This window comes from Sparus aurata, chromosome 20 (genome assembly GCF_900880675.1).
Source record: "Sparus aurata chromosome 20, fSpaAur1.1, whole genome shotgun sequence".
NCBI classification, from domain to species: Eukaryota; Metazoa; Chordata; class Actinopteri; order Spariformes; family Sparidae; genus Sparus; species Sparus aurata.
The window spans coordinates 15,770,316-15,783,761 of NC_044206.1; the positions used below are offsets into that span (position 1 = coordinate 15,770,316).

The following is a 13,446-nucleotide window of genomic DNA, read 5'->3' on the forward strand; positions in this document are numbered from 1 at the left end:
CACCTTTGACTCAAAAATGCAATCCTGTGAAGTGTCTGAGGGACCTCCTTAGAAAACTGTTAACACCCGTAATTGTTCGACACCTACGTTCAAATATTTGACACACATGGAGGAGCGCGGCGTTTCTAAATCATCTAAATGTGACCACAGACAGCACAGACAGGGGCTTCCAAAGCTCTGCTGCACAATAGGAATTCCCCCTGCTGGATTAAGAAGACCGTTCCCTCGCTGCCTACAATGGCAGAGAGGACGAGAGAGAGGCAGACCACCCTTGTTTTGTTTTTTCTCGATTCATGCTGAGCCATCATGCCTGACTCACATTCACACCGTTCACTCAAGGCTGTGTGATTAAAGTGTAAAGAAAGAAAAAACCCTGTGACATCACCTGTTGACTTTTAAACGACCTATTTAAAGCGTGGGGAAGTCTGCGCGGATGGACCGAGGTTCCGAGGCTGCCAGTTCAGCGACTACATGCGTTTATAAGAAGGTGGGAGGACTGCAAATTCGTGCTGCAACTATAAGTCCATCCGAAGAAAACGAATCAGCAACTATATTGATAATGGATTCATCGTTGCAGTCATTTTCCAAGTCAAAATGTCAAACATCCACCGGTTCCGGCTTCTTAAACCTAAGAACTGGATGCTCTTCTGTGACATTTCTGATAACAAATGAAGAGTCTTTGGCTTTTGGACTGTTAGTTGGACAAAAGAAGCGACCCACAGATGTAGCTCTGGGAAATTGTGATGAGATTTCTTTTTTTACACTTTTGAAAATAATTGGGAGATCAATCGATGCATAACAAGCAACAAAAACTGAATATTGAGCCAGGAGGATCATTCTTGCCCTTGGAAGCAAAAGAAAATGTCATGGTCCACTTACCAGCTTTGTCCGGAGCAGCTCCATCCGATGGAGAAGACAGCATGATGCAGCTGGAAACTCTGGAAAAGCTAATAATTGCACTTAGTCGAGCGGATATGTGCAAACACTGTTTTTCCCTTTTTCATAAAAGCATCAAACCTGGTACACAGTTTGGGGGCATCTGAACATTTTCAGAGATGCAGCCATCGCAAAAATGCCAAGTCCATACCTGAGTGATGTGTTTTGGCTCATATCTCCTAAATCAAACGTGATAACCTAGAGAAGGCGACGTCTACCCTCATGTTTTGATGGTCACGGATTACAATGATATCATGTGCAACATCATCAAAGGGATTATCATCACATTCACAGAGAAGACAAGGTGCTTATGTTACGAACAAAAAAGACCCAAAGGAGCCACACAGACGTTCCTCTGTGTGATATCTATCAGCCTTTGTTACAGTAAATATAGACACAAAAGCAGGAAGTTGCTTCAGGGTGAGAAACCAGCTCTGCCAACACTTTTGAGTCACCCTACCAACCTGCAAACAGACCCTGAGGATATTTTCATTTAGTTGGAAACGCGCATTTGAATCTGCTCACCATCTTATTGCACATCGTCCGTTCGAACCGTGCGAGGAGCAACGAGCAGTTGATGGCCGCAACTGAGGCGACTCCAAATATCAAATCTTTCTTAACGAAACCCCTCAGCGTCCAAGCATTAAACTACTTTTCCGGCGAACACACTCGCACACACTTTCGCAAACTTTGAGCACTTTGAACAAAATCACGGCTGAAGGTTGGCCTACTGTTGCTCCCACATGCTTACCCTACACCATTCTGACAGTAAACTGATCCTAAAGTGCATTGTTTCAAATTCTGTAATCTGGAACTTTACGTCAGTTTCCCAAAACACAATAGAGCTACAAGGACTTGAATTTAAATAAAGAAATGGTCTGATGACTTACAGACCTTTTCATTATGCCACAGGGCTGCATATAACTTTAGATGAAGTGTCACTGTTTGTCCCCCGGTCTCTTATCTCTCTTCCATTATAGCATAATTACTTGACATGAACGTAAAGCACAAAAGTGATTAAGGCCGCATCTTACGGCTCACTTAATGCATCGAGTATAAACAGTGCCAAATCACATTACAGTGTTTTGGCAGGTTTTGTTTTTTTTTAAAGTGGACGGTTAACGATGTTATTATTGGATAATACGGTCCAGAGAGAGGGGATGTAATCGTAGCCTTCTTCTAAAAGGGTTTACACTCATAAAACTTCCCTCTATAAACACTCGTCTGACGGACTGGGCACCCCGCCATCATGCCAGCGCACAAATCACAGGGAGTTCGGTTTGACCCACACGTGAGAAAATGTCTGCTTTTTTGTTAGCACACATACATGCTGTGAAGTAAAGATACTGCGATCAACGCTCATGCATTTTTATTAAACGGTGCGAGCGCAAAAGTCCTTTCAGAGAACTCAGTCTAGAGAAGGGCAAGGAGACGTCACCTCTGATGAATACATCTTTCACTTGTGATTTTTTAAATTTGTGAGGCTTGAACGACAGTGTTCAATGAGCGCGTCTGAATTTATTAAAGCTCGAGCACGGAACCTGCGTTTGTCACAATGTCTCGTAAATGTTAACCGGCTCGCTGAGTGTTGTGCAGCAGGGGAGGCCTTGTTTCTGCTCTCAGCCTCTGCTGCTGAGCTTGGATGTTACTCACATGTATACGCTGCGACCTTCAGACCTTTTTCTTCCAATCAAAGACACACGAGTCAGGTGGATCAAGGCTCTGGCTTCCTGTCTCGACCTTGTCCGACCCCCGATGACAGGTGCTTTCTTCAGGGTGCGTGCCTCTGAGTACAAAGCTGAAGCACCTTGCAACCCCAGATGGGTGAAGATGGTGGATGTGTTTAATGACTGGGATTTGGTGCAATCTGTGACACCCAAGCATGGTGTTACGAATCACACGCTTGTTTATCGTCAATACATATCTAAACCGCACTTCTTTTAGTAGAATCTATATGTTGTTTTTTTATGCACTTGTGTCTTTAATTCAAAAGGCTGGATTTTTTATTTGTAATTTATTTGCATTTCTTTCTCCCTTTGTGTCTGTCTGTGTACAACCTTCTAGAATACAGTCACGAAACTTCACAAGTGTGTGGCTTGGATCAAAACGTAGGCTGAGTTCGAAGATGGGTGTAGTCGGACACATGAGTAATGAGTAGGCCTGCTCGTGTAATACGTAGCGATGAGTAGTCATGGGTCAGAGTGTCAACATGTTGACAGGCTTCACGGCCGGTGTGATCCCATCAAGAATAGCCACTGGTACTTATTAATGTAGGAACTTATTTATCTCAATTTTTTATTTTTTTTTTTCGCCTGGGCTCGCTCAGTGCTGCTTATCTTATGTTCTAGATATGTGTGTGTAATGGGGAGGGGTGGGGGGGCTAGCATTGGTTTCTGATTTATTTTTCAATCCTTGCAAATCACCTAAAAAGTGCTGTATGGATACAATCATCAATAAATAACATGTTATGTCACCTGTGTGCTAAAAGAAACAAAGTTCCCGGCACACTTCTGATGCTACAGATAATATCCCGACTCACACACGATTCCTCTGTGCCGCCCCTCACCCACTCTCGCTGCCTGCTGCATTTCGGCCCGTCGGAAAGTGTATCATTAACCGGCATCAGGTGACGTCACAGGACCACCACCTACCATTTTATGGAGCTGGGGGGGGGTTATCTTGGCTGTGACTCTGGCAACAGAAACTAACCGTGGCCGAGTGGCACTCCGGTCCTACTCGACCGCATAATCGCCCTGATTGTCTGCGCTGCGAAACCACAAAAATGGTACAAAACACAGGGATGCATGCACGTCCCGCGTTTTAATCATCTTCTGGAGAATGTTGTGTTGCTCTGCGTGACATTCCTCTCATACCTCCACCCGGTCAAGGCTCTCCCACGGAGGTGTGCGGTTGTTCAGCAGGGAAACTTTCACTCTTCTGGAAATTAACTCGCTCGATGTTTTTAAAGGGGCGCTACGTAATTTTGGAGATGATAATTGAAACTCAGCATTTTAGTATTTGCAATATTAATGAGATAATAAAGATAATAATACAAACTGCTCCCAACTCAAGTGTTGTTTGAGGCTAGAAGGGTGGCAGGGTCCGCCACGTAGAAACAAAGCAAAACAGTATGAGACTGTGTTGTCCTTTAAGTTTGTTTATGTAGTTTGTTAAGACATAAACAAATCAGTCAGTCTTCCCCAAAACTACATAGTGCACCTTTAAGCCTGCCATGTCAGAGATTTGACCTTTTTTTTTTAGCCAAAGACTAAATTCGTTTTCCAAGTCTTACTCTTGAAAGATTCTCGGGATTAAATTCCCAAACTCGAATTTCTAGATTAGCAGGGGAACAAAATTAACCGGAAACGTGCGTGTCGACTTAAAAGGTGTGCTTTCTGGTGTTCGCACCAGTTTTGTGGGGGTATTTACGCGCAAATTTAAGCGCGCGTTGGGGGATAAGAGAACTTTTGCAAGGGAGACGAGACAAACCAAACCGCGGTGCGTCCTGGATGCTGCATACTGAGAAGGAGGTGGTGGAGGAGGAGGTGGAGGAGGAGGAGCAGATTTGGAAGAAGAGGAGAGCGCTGTTGTTCCGTCAAAACACACAGAGCCTGTCGAGCGCGCAGACGGACAGTCAAGTCAGTGTATTGTTGGAGACGCTGAGCGCCGGGGCTGCATTCCTCAGAGGAAGAAGAAGAAGAAGAAGAAGAAGAAGGAGAAGTTGTCGGCTGTCCCTATCACTCAGCAAACTTCTTTTTCTGTCCTGGTTGTTGTTGGGATTGTTTGGTTTTATGAGAGGAGGAAAGCGAGGGGCACGAAGGTGAAACTGCGAAGGGAATGGAGAAGCACAAAGGTAAGAGGGGCACGTAGCACGCACACGAACCCCACACTCTAGCTTTTTCTGAGTCACTTGCATATTGCCAGAAAACCAGATTAAAAGGTTCAGACAACAGAATCTGATTGCTTTGCCTTGTTTACTCATCTTTTTACCTGCTGCTCACCTGCTTACTAAAGTCCTGACGCTTGAACGCACCCTGTGTCACCCCCCCATGCATGTGAACGTGTCATGCTTATCCCCAGATGCCTCCCCCTCCAAGTGGGCTCTGTTAAAAAAAAAGAAAAGAAAAAAAAAAAAAAGAAGTGTACACTGTGGCCACTGATGAATACCAATAGCTGCAACACTGTTCTCACGGCATTCCTCACATTCCTGCGGTTATTTGTCCATGAGGGATGAGCAAGGACATTTAATACTTCCTGATAGACGTAAACAAAGAGCTTGAGCCCAAAATGTTACTAGTAGCAGATGGATTGGTTCTCGCTGTCAGAGCATCATTAAGAAATCAAGCACTGGGAGGCTGGTTAGCTAAGTTAGTTGGTTGTCTTTGGACCTCAGCACTGATCCAGAGGCACAAGGTGGAGTGGACACAAGAACCCCACCACCACCACCACCACCCCTTCCACAGTCGCTGGTCCCGGGTGCAGCTGGGTGAAGCAGATCTGCAGGATTGGGAAGGATGACGACTAGTCTGTCACCGCCACGATCATCACAGCTCACGAGGAAACATTCTCGTTCTCCAGCTGACTATCAGCCCGGTCTGTCCACTCCCACGCTCTCTCCGTCTGTGAGGGGGTTTTATTAGCAGTGTGTAGGCTCCGGACGGGTCTGCGTTCATTTCATTCATTTGTTCATTCATCTTTCCATCACGTGGACCCAGAGCTCAAACTATCATTTGACTCATAGAGGAGAAGCCTGACAATGAATTAAAGGCGCAATATGCAGGAAAATGAGCTGAGAATCAAGTCCAGGTGCGTTGGCGACGTGCGTTTTTTTCACTGCTTTCAGACGTTTCATAAACTGAACAGCTGAGTTAATAAGATTAAAGGCGCAGTGTGTAAGAGTTGGCCACTGAAAGCTGGTTAGCATGCTCTTCAACATAATACGTAGATGGCAGAACGGCAGCTCTTTCACATTCTGCGGACAATTTTAGTCATTTTTAAAAAATGTTTTCAACTAATATTCTTGCATGTAGCACCTTTAATTGATAGTGAAAAGCTGCGGCCCTAATCATGTGCAATATGTCAGTATACGCAGCTTAGACTTTGGATAAAATGCAGGGGAGTGATGCATCTCGCTGTCACATTTTGGCTTTTTTGAGATTACCCTTGTTGTCCACCAGGGGAGCTGCAATGCTCCTGACTGTGTCTTAAACAAATCAGAAGGTTAACTCCACCCGTATTACTTCACCAAAGTGTGCTTTCAGGTCTTTCGCACCGCTGCATGTGTGGAAAAAGTAGCATTAAGCCTTTCGTGGCTTCAGAAGAAGCTGCATGTAATCTGATAAACTTCCTCCATGGATGCCACTTAGTGGATAAGTTGCATTGTGGGATGTGACTCTGGTTCTGCTGTATCCATTTTGATCATTTGTTTTAAATCTGTCCATGATAAGTCCAATGCGAGACCAGCAGACTGCTTTTCAGATCTAGACTTAATATTACAAATGTAATAGTTCTGTAACTTTAGCGTGTAGAACTGGTGTGGTAGGCCCTTTAAGTGTGGTTGGACTGCCCGTACAGGATGTGTCAGTATTTATAGTGGTTTTGCAGCATTGCGGCATAAATGTGTTTCTGATCAGCTGATAAGAGTTGAACGCCGGTTGCACTTTCTAAATCACCACCGCTGGTTTAAAACGTGGGGGCTTTGAGCCAAACACAACACATTGCAGTGCAGGTAGGGCGAGGGACCTGAGTAATGAGGATGTGATTCATGAGGGAAAGCGATGCAGGGCAATGATTTCTACGAGAGGGAGCTGGTGCGTGGGGCTCAAATAAGGACTGGAGTTTTACTCTTTTGGCAGCTGTGTGCAGCGGCGCCAGGACACTGAATTAGATACCAACAGCCAGAGGCAGCCAGTGGAAGAGGTACAGTGAGAGGGAAACATGGGAAAATCCGGGGAAGGCCAATGACAAGGCGAGGCATTGTATTCTGGGTTTGCTCCGTGTGTCTCCAAACCCTGACTCACGCAGGTTTCATTCCGGAGGAGCGCTTCAGCGGCTCATGTCGCTGATTCTCACACCTTCTGCCAGTAGATGAGGATCTAATAAGTGGAACCACCTGGGGGGGTTTGGGGTCTGATTTGAACGACCGTGAGTCATTTTTACAGAGGTGTACCTCAGCAGCTCAATCAAGAGGATAAATGAGTAGCCCGTCAGTCACTTCGCCCAGCCTCCAGATGTTTGATGTTTCAGCCCGGCAAATGCTTCGACAATCACATCGCCGCTCTGACACGGTTATGAAGACACAAACTGTCCTGATCTCTGTTAATCAGCTGATAAATAAATAAAAAAGCCTCACATACATTTTCATAGGAACACCCTAGAAAAGAAACAATGCCTCAATAATACACAAGTGCAATCAAAGAAATAACTTAACGTGTAATTTTTGCAAATATTCCCATAAACAGACTGGATATATTTGATTATTTTTCATGAAGGGTCCTCTCCAGTATTTATTATCTTCCTCTCTTTGTCAATCACTGCCCCTCCAACCTCGTGCCCATTGCTTGTTTTGCTTTCCGTGTTCTTTTGGAGCCCGCCGGTCTCCGGGTGTCGACGCTGAATTCACTGCGCTGCTTTCACATTCTTCGCAGCTGGGTGTCGCCCCAGAAAAACGAAGAGATCTATGATGGTGACGACGACTTTTTTTTTTTTCTTGCCTCCAGCGTCAGCCATCTTCTCCGGCATTTAATCTGACTCCGTGCTCTCTGCCAGAATGAAAATGTAAGACAAATGGGAGACAGACTGACGGACGTATTGACAGCCGTTATTGTATGAGGGGGATTGTTCACACGAGCAGCTATAGTTTAAAAGTTGACTGACTGACTGTCTGGCTTTGAGAAATCGTTGAAGATATTTATTTATTTACATATATATATATTTTTTTTACAATTTAATGTCCTGTACACAGCGAGACCAAAGGCTACAGCCATGCCAGCAGCTATGTGAGGCTGTATGTATTGTGGTTTTAGAGGGTTTGACCTCCCTATCAGCTCAGCGGAGGAAAAGCTGAGACGTAGACCATCCGGGCTGGCATGGGGTCCTCCGGTTCAGTTGTAAGTGTGTCGTGGGCTGTACTGGGCCAACGGGGGGAGCGAGCACGAGCGTTATTCAGGAAGCTGGACTGGGCTATAAAAATGATGAAAAGAAAACTCGGACTTCCTGATCCGCGGCAGCGCGGCGTTCCGTGTGAGCTCGGCCCTCTCTAGCCCTCTGGGTCTCGCTCTTCATTTACAGCACATCAAACATGGCTCTGTTTATTGGATACAGGAGCTCTGGATCAGACCTGCATTGTGATTTAATTTTTTTTTTCTCACCAGGTAGAACTCTTTGAAAGGAAGGACAGGACAACAGGAGCTTACTGACTTATAATCACACACATGTGCACACACACACTAGTTCTCACTCTCCCTGCAGCCCTCCCGGCCACTTATCTGTGGGATAATAACTAAGCAGAGGAGCTTTTTATGTGGGTGGCTCTGAGGCGGCATTGCTAGTTAGTTTTTATTTGTCAGCAGCTGCTTCGAGTCTGTCGCTTTTCTTTCTCATCAAGCCAAGACTGTGGAGCCCTGTAAAGCTCCAAAACGTAGCCTCTAAAACAAAAAAGCGGCTCATCACTAGACAGTAAGTTAATTGAAAAATGACGGATGATTAATGCTCACGCAGAGTGGGATAGTATACATGCATATACCCCCCTGCCCCTCACTTCAGATGCCTCTTGAGTGTCGGTGGTGGTCCTGTGGTGCGAGGTAATGTAAGGAGACAGGAGGATTGAAGGAGGGTGGAACCACACTGAGCCTCCTCTGCTTCGTGGCCCAGGGCTGAAATATTTTTCATCTATGTGTGTGTTTGTGAGAAAAAACACAGTTGGAGGGAGTTATAGAGACATGTGGGACCATCATTTCCTGTCAAAGATGGCTAATGTAACTGGTAGCTAGCCTTAGGGATGTTCGCAGTTAGTGAGCCTAGTCGACTTAACGTTGCTACCCTCGATAGTTGGCGCAAAAATACTACTGTTAACTTTTTGCAATTATACACAACTTAGTTAGCCGGCATAGTTTACACCGAGACGTCATGTCCTCCTCTTCAAATGTTGCTTTATATAAACAACAAGCATATGTTAGCCTAGTAATGGTTAATTGCTGCATCTAAGATGTCTGCCTAATGTGCACAATATTTTACCGTGTGCTCAATTTTGAATGTTTCCTGAAGGTTTTTCTCCCACTTTTAAGCTACTTGACCGATATAATTTCAAACTTATGCTAATAAATTTGTTGTTAGCACCGTCCCTAACTAACATACGTTCAGTTTTCTGCGGTTCGTATTGCTCTCTAAGTGTCATGAACCAAAAACTACTAAAACTACTTCCAACTACTTAAAGTATAAACACTTATCAAAAATATCTTTAAAAGTAAATTCTGAGTTGTGCTGAAAAGTCATGTTAGCAGACCCTGAGCTAACGTTAGCTACTGCGCTGTTGTTTAAATAGAGCATTAATGATTGTTTCGGCCACTTGAGGGTAGGGCAAAAAGCTGTAAACATACAGTTAGTTAATGTGTTTGACAAACTGTTACCTTAGACAGAAGGCAGTATTAGCTCGGATTTGGAGTCATGCCCCACCCACCATCAAGCTCCTGAGGGAAATATGTGGCTTGTTTAGCTGCTAAGTGTTGCGCTAAATCCACCAGCTAGTTGCTAACTGTCTCTGCCTGCCTGTTGGCGCTGAGCATGTAGCGTGTCGCGGGTTTATCTGACCTTATTTTGGCTCAAACAGCTCTTGACCATTGAGAAGACTCAACCGTTAAACTGAAGCTGCTTGTTGTACAACATCCCCGCCGACGACAGCTTTCATTGTACACATGTTTGTTGACCCACCATTAATAAAGCAGCGTTAACAGATGACACTTTAAACTTTCACTTTCCATTAATGTCACCGCCTTCATCACCATTGACGAAAAGGTTATTGGCTTTTGTCATTATTGACATTCCGGCTCATCAGAACTCTTATAGGACTGCAAACTGTTGTGCAGTTTGTTAAATCCGTCTTAATAAGAAGTTCTAGTGTTGTCTACATTTCATCATCATCCGCCAAACTTTTTCATTTTTACTCTGCCCTTTGTCTCACTTCCAACATCCTTGACTTTGCTTTTCACTCTCACACATCCAAACGTCATGTCATCAACAGCCAGAATGCTGTACCTCCAGCTCGAAGCCTTTTTTTCCTGCAGGGACAACAGTAACATGTGCAGCATCCTAATCGAGATTGTTGCTCTAGTGCAACGGGGCCCCTTCCTTTAAAATAAAAAAAAAAGAGAGACTTACTTTGGATATTTGTGCAGCCCATTAGCAAGTTTCAGCTATAAGAAAGGCTGATTTCTCCAAGGGCCGAGGTGTAAGCCTCGATATTATGGAGACGGCGCAGATCTAAGGATGGGGGGGCGGGGTTAGAAAAGGGTGTTGGGAAAGATAAAGCGTGAGATGAATAAAGGCAGGATTGAATAGTTGGGGCAGAGGGAAAATGAAAGAGGAGAAACTTGAGAAAGAAAGTGGAACTAAACTTTCTGAGTTACTTCTCCACAGCCTCTGTCTTCAGTATTTGCACCATTGTAAAAGTTAACACTGTGGCTCAGGATGATTGGCTGCGGTAAACCTGGTGCTGGTGTTTTAACATTGCCAGTTACTCTTCCCAGAGCCTATAGCCAGTCGTACCTCCATCCTTTACATTCACCACCCCCTTCTTTTTTCCTCCTTATCTGACATTACCTCTGTTTCTTTTGATGTTCTAATCACATCGATCAAACTGGGTCAGTATTGAAATCGTGCCGTTGCGACTTGCCCGCGAGCATAGCTTAAAAGTTGATTTCAAAATCCAAACACACGAGTAGGCTTTAGGTTCATCTTCCTCCTCTCAACCAAAACAAACTTGAGTTTCTCTTCTCTAAATCGGGCCACCAGCTGCTGCAGTGTCAAAACCAGTGGATTCTTTAGGCTCTTTGGCCCTGACCGACTGGACCACTGGACAACCTCAAGCTCCGCCTACGTCGAATATTTTCCCACAGTCTGCAAACACTTCCTCTTACTAGTATATAATTTCAGCCGTGACCTGCTTTCTGACCTCGAGACTGACACAGATTTCATTTTTCGAACCCCTTTTAACCACGCCAGAGGGTCAGAGACGTTTCCATATATTAAACAAATCAGTACTGATTCATTAATTGCTACCTTTGATTTTTTTGCGTCCCCTGTGACGGTGCTTGGGTGTCACAAATGTGAGTAGAGCTGTGTACATTCAGTCGGGTGCTCATTAGGAATGCACAGGCTTGAACTTCAGAGAGATGACACAAACTGCTGACAGTGGAGCCAGCTCCTCAGATGTTGGACAGACAGGCCAGATAGTTTTAAAGAGCAGTGAGGGAGGCCGTTTCTGTCTAACTGGAACAACCATTCCTGATCAGAGGATGTGGCCTGTCAACATCAGCTGCCACGGAAACCTAATTTTAGGGCCCGGATGCACCAAACCAACATAAAACATCCAGCGGCGACGAAAGCGGACGGTTGCGTCATCTCGGATCGCTTGAACCCTCTGTCGCTGTGACAGCCAACTAGTTTGTACGTTCTGCTCCGGCACGAGAGGCAATAACTCTCCATACCACAAGGTAGCTGTGGCATGTAATGGTCATTCAAAAAGGGAAATTTGAAGACTCTGGACCATTGCTACGAGGTCTATTCAGAGACCTATTCAGATCTGTTCAGGTTTATTCAGGGGTCACGGTGAGAGAGATGTGTTATAATAAGAGATCTCAGTGCTGAAGAGATGAAGCAGCATTAATGTGCGACGTTAATGGCTAACACGCTGTTTGTTTCAGATAAGCCGGTGATAACAATATTTGCAAACTCTCATTATAGGTGTGGTTTTTCATTTGCATCCACAGACACATCAATAGCATACTTTGCCTAAAAGGTGAAGCTCAGGGAAGTGTTTCCTTAAAGCAAAGATAAAAGGACCTACGGCACAGTACGAAGTTTCACCTGTCATGTTTTGCGTCTTGCTTTTAGCTTCAATATATTGATTTCGGTGTCCACTTCTACCCCAAGTTCCTTCAGTGTTTTCTGTTAGAAGCAGACGTCCCCTCCTCTGAAGTCATCAGGTTCACACCCGCTTTTTTTTTTTTTTTTTTTTCATTCAGTTTCTACGGCAATAACACCCAAACACAGCTTGGATTAATCCAGCCATGTCCACGCAGCCCCTGCCCCACAGCTGAACTCAGCATGTTGCAGGGAGTCAGACCGGTGCCTAACAACGGCGATCAACACCAATCAAATCAGCGTTTGATCCTTCCTGATCAGTCCTCGCTATCAGCCAATCAACAGAGAGAAAGATCAGGCTGGAACGGACCAATCACACGTGGCACTGTCCTACTTCCCAGCTGTGTGCATTGAAACTGACCCAAAGGTCGGTGTCATTCGTGTGTTTTCCCCCCCTGGAAGTTTGGTGCGCAAGAGGTTCTTTTCCACCAAAGCAGAAGCATCTCGACTCTGCGACCAATCGTCCAAAATGTTTCACGGCCCCGTTCCGTCGCTGATCCCAGTTCTCCTTATTGCCACCACTTCCTTTTTAGGTGGAGTAGGTGTAGCTCTGTTACAAGACAGTAAATATCATTTCATGTAACTTTCAGTCTCCTATATCCACCAGTCATTGGTTTCTTTTGAAATGGAGTTACGTAAGTGTCTTTTCTCATTTGTATGAATTTATATACTTGTCAGAGCAGGAATTTTGATGAGGAATTGTTTGATTCAATGTACTTCATATATTCAGACAGTTAGGAGACAAAGTTAGGAGAAAAGTAAGGTTGTCACAATAACTGTTTTTGTTAGACCATATGTTCCAGAAATGATTGTGTAGTCAATGAATATTATCATCATTTTAAGACCACCTCTTGCAAAAACACACCTTTGTTCACTCGTACATTTTTGTTGTTTGTTTGCAAAAATCGAAAATGACAAAAAGAAAGCACGGTAGTCTTAAACTGCTCTCTCCAAGATTGCCGGGGCAGCTGCTCAACCAAGAGTGCCAAACAGATGAAATCACTTTCAAATAAACTGCCAGTTAAAGGCTGTCACGAGTAATGGTGACAGCTGTGTTGTAAACAAGCTTCATGAGTTTACAAAGGGCTTGCTCAAGAAAGAGAAAGATGGTTTTTGCAGTCTGATTTAATATCCCCTTCATTACTTAATAATGTTAATCAAGTAAACACTGCGGTCGCCAGAGCAGAGTCAGCGTTCAGATTAGTTTTTGCCCACTGATGGCGCGTTATATAACACAACTCAGTCATTCATCGCTACCAGGCTATCAGGAAGACATATTGATACCCTGTAGGATGTTTTTCACTGCTGATCAAAGACATAAACATGCTCGAGAGCGGCACAAATATTGCATCAGTGAAAAAAAAATGGGTA

The 13,446-nt window shown here is 44.5% G+C and overlaps 1 protein-coding gene across 3 annotated transcripts in view; it reads left to right on the forward strand.

The window, feature by feature from the left end:
* The first annotated feature begins 4,520 nt into the window (after positions 1-4,520).
* The window catches only part of afap1l2 (actin filament associated protein 1-like 2), a 43,537-nt gene continuing 34,611 nt past the window's right edge, over positions 4,521-13,446 (forward strand). For 2 of the 3 annotated variants that reach the window (XM_030401115.1, XM_030401117.1), the window contains exon 1: positions 4,521-4,789. In XM_030401115.1, the coding sequence (XP_030256975.1) occupies positions 4,774-4,789 (16 nt within the window). In that variant the 5' untranslated portion in view covers positions 4,521-4,773. Of the gene's footprint in view, positions 4,790-12,685; positions 12,711-13,446 lie in introns of those variants that run through there. The other variant, XM_030401116.1, reaches the window with a different exon arrangement.